The 6,939-nt window shown below is 40.0% G+C and overlaps 1 protein-coding gene across 1 annotated transcript in view; it reads right to left on the bottom strand.

Annotated features, from left to right (window-relative positions):
- Positions 1-336: 336 nt before the first annotated feature.
- SUSD5 (sushi domain containing 5) overlaps positions 337-6,939 on the bottom strand; it is a 70,866-nt gene continuing 64,263 nt past the window's right edge. Inside the window, exon 5 of the mRNA XM_025204110.1 lies at positions 337-1,607. Within this exon, the coding sequence (XP_025059895.1) occupies positions 337-1,607 (1,271 nt within the window). The remainder of the gene's footprint in view (positions 1,608-6,939) is intronic.

The raw sequence follows: 6,939 nt of genomic DNA, 5'->3' as shown, positions 1-6,939 counted from the left end.
CAACATAGCATACAAAGAGTTGGCTTTCATCAATTGGTATGAGCAAAATATTAAAACAGGATAATCTCCAATTGTGCTACCAAGCACATTTTCTCCTGTTGAGACCTACCAGAAGACAAGAGCGTTGTGGTAAAAATATATAGATTCCTTGACTGTGAAAAGTCAGATATGGTAAATTCTGATTTCAAAAGCTGAAATCCTTTTTATCTCACATTGTCTTTTTTCTCCTCAGCTTCCTTCATTGATGGATTTCAGCATCCACAAATCATCTGATCATGCTTCCCCCCACCCCCCGACCCCCGCTACACAGAGTAGTGCCTTCTATAAAGTTTCAGGTTAGACTTTCTGCATTTCAATATGTTGTTGGTGATGGTGTCTAGTCTGACCTTTTCCATTCAGTTTATACACAGAACTTTTCTGTTGCCGTTTTTTGAAGAACCAAACAGCCAATATAAAGGCAAGCAATAGCAAACATAAAACAATCACAATGACAGCTATCATAGGACCTTTGCTTGATCTGGGACACTCTTCTCCAACACAAGGTTCAGAAGTAGGGAGACGTTTTTCTCCTGTGCCATGAGTGACAGCTTCTTGTTCAATTAATTCTTTAGATGATGGGTGAGTAATGTCATCCCGAGTTGATACAGTGGTTGCCACTTGTATTGGATTTGCTGTTGTTTGTTCTGCCTTTGGATCTGGAATATGATTAAATGGACTGACTGTTACATGGGTTTCTAATGTGGCAGTTTTTAATCTGGTAGGATCATACAATGTTGTGGTTGTGGCAGACTCACGAGTCACAAAACCCAGAGATGTAGTTAGGTGATACTTGATGATATCATCAAAGCCTTTGCTAGCACTTACATTCTCAGGAGCACTTGTAGGTGTTAGCACTATTGGCATTTCTTTCACCCCATAATCATGCATCCTCGGTGAGGAAGCCACAATCTTTGTTAAATCCTTTTCTGGATCGGAGGTATTGCCTACTTTTCTAACTTCAACATGACTTTGTTGGTCATTTGTAAAGATAATGTCGTCTTCTGTTCCCATTGAGCTATCAACTTTATCTTCCTTCTCTTCAACATCCTCCATTACTTCTTGAGTTACAGGGTAACCATCTAACCAAGATTCATCAGTAATGGCAAATGTATCTTTTGCTGCTGTTGTATCATTGTTCACCAAACCAGGCCCAATAGGGAAATCCTCACTGTCATAAATCATTTTGGCATCAGGTTCACTGTAGATGGTTTTCACTCCAATGTGGTTGTCACCATCAGAAAATTGTGTTTTAATAAAATCATCTGTGTTTTTCTCTGACTCACGATTATTAAAAGCCTCTGTAGGGAACCAAAATAAGTGTTTTTGGCTCAGTAGTGACACAGGGGATTCTGTTGGTGCCTTGCTACCTTTCTCAATAGAATCCATAGCTTCAGTAACACCTTCATTGCTTCCAGTCCTTTCTGGCTCTATATCTTTAGAGAGGGAAAAATCCTGTTCTTGCCCCTGCTCCCTTTCCTCTTTGCCACTGTCATCCTTATGTTCAGTAATAGGCATAGATCTGTCATCTGGAAAGTTATCTTCGTAGTCAATGTGTGCTTCAGCCTCATCTGAAAAAGTTAAAGAAAAGATACAATATGATAAAAAAGTAATGGCCTCTTGGAATGCTATGAATAGTTACAATACTGTGAAAAAAATGTTGAGGTTATGTTTTTCAAATTCATCAAGCCTTATTTTTCAAATAGTTCTATCTTGAAATGTTAGTGGTCACTATGATCCTGATGTGAACTAATTTTGCTTTAGCCAGTTTTATCAGTATGTAAATATGTGTGTGTGTGTATTCACAACCTTTATTTTTCCAATTTTTAAAGGTCTCAGCTGGGGTACTTACTTGCTTCATTGTAAATAATGTAGAACTCTAGTCATCTGCCTCAGAAGAGTGAAAGCATAGTCCCCACACTTGTTAGGATATGCATCTCTAGGGTATATATATCTAGGACCAGATTTCAAGTCAATGCATTCTGCCAACAACATTTGTATATTTTCCTATAGAATATTAAAAGTATTAATAAAGAATAATGAAGTGCAATGTGGGGAAAGTCATATCTCATGTGTTTGATTTACAGATACTCCCCCAACTTTAGCTTCACTACTCCTGGCAAAGCAACCTTGACTTGCATTTTTAAACAAAATGTTTTCATTTAAAAAAAACAACTGGAAGAACGCATTACTATTTATATACTTGCTGCTGTTTGAAGTACACAGTCCAATGAAAATTTGACTAATCAGAGAGGGTGCCGGCTTTGAGCTCACATCAGTTTTATGCTGCTGAAAATCGATGTAATTGCTGCTGACTTATACTGGCATACGAGACCCTAGAAGACTGTGCCTAGAACATGCTCCCCGTCTATGCAACACTGGTCAGGCCACAGCTGGGGTACTGTGTTCAGTTCTGGGCACCGCACTTCAGGAGGGATGTGGGCAGCATTGAGAGGGTCCAGAGGAGGGCCACCCGCATGATCCGGGGACAGCAGAGCAGACCCTACAGAGAGGCTACAGGACGTTAACCTGTCCAGCCTTCGCTAGAGAAGGCTGAGGGGGGACCTGGTGGCCGTCTATAAACTCACTAGGGGGGACCAGCAGGGTTTGGGAGAGACCCTGTTCCCCCTAGCGCCCCCTGGGATAACAAGGAATAACGGACACAAATTGTTAGAGAGTAGGTTTAGATTAGACATCCGAAGGCACTACTTCACAGTCAGGGTGGCTAGGATCTGGAACCAACTTTCAAGGGAAGTGGTAATGGCTCCTACCCTGGGGGTCTTTAAGAGGAGGCTTGACGTCTACCTGGCTGGGGTCATTTGAGCCCAGTTTTCTCTCCTGCCCAGGGCAGGGGTTCGGACTTGATGATCTAGAAGGTCCCTTCCGACCCTACTTCTATGAATCTATGAAAAACTGAATGCAGGTGGAGAAAGTTGTGAAAAAAATGAGACTTATTTTTCAGTGGAACTAGTGAAGCAATAAGCAAGACACAGGAAAAAATAGGAAACAAGAAATGAACACCAGAAATTTTACATTATAAAGCAGTGTGTTTTTAAAGTCTTAAGTTTTCATTGTATTATTATCCTAGCAGTTTAGCACCATAGATTCATAGATGTTAGTGGCTGGAAGGGACCTCTCAAGATCATCAGGTCCAGTCCCACTGTGCTTGGGCAGGAAAGACTGCTGGGGTCATCAAGGTGAGCAGCCAGACGTTTTTTGAAGATATCCAGATTAAGTGACTGTACCACCTCTGGGGGAGTCTATTCCAGACCCTGGACACTTGAGTTGTAAAGATGTTTTTCCTTATATCTAATCTAAAGCCATCTTCTAGCAATTGATGACATTTAGTCCTAGTCTTTGCCTGGGAAGCCCTGGTGAAGAGATATTCTCCCAGTCCCTGATATGTGTTCCTTATATACTTATAGGCTGCCACCAAGTCCCCTCTGAGTCTTCTCTTCTCCAGGCTGAACCAACCCCAGTCTCTCAGCCTCTCCTCATATGGCCTGCTCTTCATACCTCTAACCACAAGTGTAGCCCTTCTTTGGACTCTCTCAAGCCTTTCCAGATCCTTCCCAAAATGTGGTGCCCAGAACTGGATGCAGTACTCCAAGCAGTCTTTTTACAGTATAGCTTATACCCATTCCCGGAATAGAATAAACAGTGCCAGAAAAATGTTATTTTGCTGGTATACCTGCACCATAGGCTCTTGAGAGCTGCCTGTTATGCTCATTTTATGCTAACAAGGAAGGCAGGGCAGGGTAGTACCTTAGGGTGTCTTTCCATGTGCTCCAGGGTGCTGGGGGGAGGGGGGGATTTTAATTAGAGTGACTCTTGAGAGCCATTCTAATGAAAATGCCCACAGCATGTCATGTATGCAGTGTTCCACTCTTCAAAATGGCAGCAAGGGCACTTTAACTAAACCTTGTCAAACAAGCTTTAATTAAAGCGTTTCCACCACCATTTTGAAACCCAGGGACACTGAATGCATGTGATGCCGAGGCTGCTGGAGCATTCTTATTAGAACGCTCTAGCAGACTCACTGATCATTCATCATCTATATCAGCATTACTAAAATTATAATCAGTAGGTTTTTACTGAAGGCTTACCTGGCAGGAATTGTATTATAAGAAGAGACAGCATTGTGGTACAATTACTACTGCCAGTGAACAATGCATTCTTATTCATTCATACAGGCAGCTATGGTCCAGGTTGTAAAGCTATTCTAATATATTCTCATATGAAGTATTTGTACAGTTAACAGCAAAGACTATCTAATGTTAGCTTGGGGGGTGCTGGAATGAAAACATCTATTGATCCCTTTACACATAAAAGGAAACATTGCACTATTGCTCTGAAACGTTGACTTAGCTGGTACCAGATTGCTTCATACAGTAGTAGCCCACTCTTTCTTCATGTATTTCAGCCTTTATATGGGGTCTATGTTTGGTATTTAACAAGTCAGTGCTATGATGACAGCTTTTTCTTGGCAGCTCTGGGCCCCATTTTTCCAGACACCAATTGCTCACATTCTACATTCCCATTTGCTCACTGCCTAAGTACTTTTTGAAGTTTATTTTCCAAGTTGTAGTCTCAACTAGAAGAGAGCAATGTGCAAAGTGGCATTAGCTCCACCCTTTTCTCCCAATAGCTGCAACCTCTATTTGCATGCATTTAAAAGCAGCTGGCAAACAGTTTCAAGGTGGCTGCATTTTTCTTTTTAGTCAGAGAAATCTAATTTCAAAGCCAGATGGTATAATCCAAGTCTGAAACCTAACTAATTTTATATTGAGGGCAATGAAAATAGACTACATTGCCATGTGTTAACTTTCATTTAACAAGAAATAAGAGTGTGCACTTGCAGAGTTAGCAGGGAGTAGCTAATCCCCGCCCTCATTTACCACATGCTATCTTGTTTATTGTGTCAGTGCCCTTATTCAAAGACCCAAATCCCTACCCTCCATTTCTATATAGAAATTCAGTATTTTATGGATCACCAGGGCTACAAGTGAACACTTTGTAGTACTACAAATTGAAACAGTATAGCATCAAAGTTAGAAATCCCAGTTAAACTGTGATTAAAGGCCTTTTATTTTAACATTCTCATTTTAAGGGCTACCAGATCTTAAAACTAAGTACAATTTTTGCATTTAGGCAGATCTACAACTTTGGAACAGAGGCTGCAGATGGTGTAGCACATCACCACATATAACACAACATATACTTTTCTCCAGTGAAAAAGAAACTAGAAGCTTTATTAATCTGCTAGGGAGTTAGCACTATATTATTCAGTTTAAAATCAAAACCAAAAGCAAATATAACTATTGGAATATGCACTAATTTGCTAGAGTATACATAAAGCTTTTTTAAATAATAAACTAGACAAAAATATTGTATTATTAGTTTTGTAGTCATTATAGTTAAATGTATGTTTCTTATTCAAATCCATAAAACAAAATATAGACTTCTTGAGGGTCTTGAGAGTACCTCCAATACTTCACTGTCATTCATTTCTATACCTCTATTAATATTACCACGCCAGAGTTAAGGTTCATAGCTAGGGCTAAAAAAAAGTCTGCGAAGCTGTAAAATAGAATAGAGACTCTACCAGAAATGGTTAACAGACAGCAAAATTGCAAAAGAAAGGATCATTTGAATAACGAAACATCAAGACAGTTAAAAAGGGAGGGAGGGTCATTAACACCTGTGGAGTGGAAAGAGATTAGCAGGAATCAGGGACAGGATAATGAGCCATGAAGTCAATTGCTTCTCTCAGCGCTATCCAAAAAGAAATGCTGCTGTCCCTCCCAGGCAGTTGGTTTTAAAGTTTGGGTAGAAAAAAAGTCAAAGGATATGGGGAGGGCAGGAGAGGGGGAATGAAACTACACCACTGCATCCCCCCGCATCTGCCATTTTACTTTTACTTCCTCTGCCACTCAGTTTCAACAGGTACTAGAATTGCAAAGAATGAGAGAGAGAGGAATATAAGAGCCTGGTTTTCCACTCTCTAGGTGTGTCTGCATGAGACACTGACTGCATGGTAGCCTGATACTACTGCACAGTAGTGTTGCATGGCAAAAACCATGATGTGATGCTACTGTGCAGTAGTATTAGGCTTCTGAGCAGTAGCATCATAAAAAAGCATTCACTGGCACTACTGCACAGTAACTTGGGTTACTGTGAATTTCTTTTGTACTTGTTTATACATAAGTGGATAAACAAGTACAAAATAAATGCTCAGTAACTACTGCGCAGTAGCATCTCGTGTAGACATGGCTTCTTATGCTAATTTAATGTCAGTGTAACCACTTTCAAGTCAAATGAATTATTACATACGTATAAAACTGAGATAACAGAATGGAAGATTGGGCCCCAATGCTATCTGAAATTGCAGAACCCTAACTTGTGGCTTTGGTTTCTGCAGCTTTTCAAAGTTGTTTCCATAGCAATGAAGGGATGTTGATAATCTTGCTTCTTCCCCGCTGGATACTGTATTGACCACTGCTGAGATACCTGAATGCTTTTCTTTCTGACAGCCATAAATTGCAGTGCATCACTAATGTAACAGAATACTTAATGTGATTATGGGAAACAGACTCCTTCCCTATGTTAGTTAAAGAAAGAGTTTCAACTATGTACAGTACCTTTCATCTAAGAGTCTCAAGGTGCTTACCAAACACTAATGAGTTAGTTAAGTCTCTTGGCCTTTTTTTGAAAGGGGCATAAAAATAACTAGTTGGAAGCTGGACAGACAGTTGTGTAGAACATACAAAGGAATAAGAGTAATGTCAGGCAAGTATTGTCTTAATTCAGCTTTTGGTTAGTATGATTTTTCATCCACCTATTACTCCTTGTTTTTAAGAAAGCAAGATTGTAAAGATGTTTATTCTAACCAGTTACTAGTAT

Source organism: Alligator sinensis, unplaced genomic scaffold (genome assembly GCF_000455745.1).
Source record: "Alligator sinensis unplaced genomic scaffold, ASM45574v1 scaffold1118_1, whole genome shotgun sequence".
Taxonomy (NCBI): Eukaryota; Metazoa; Chordata; order Crocodylia; family Alligatoridae; genus Alligator; species Alligator sinensis.
This window is presented reverse-complemented; position numbering and strand designations above follow the sequence as displayed.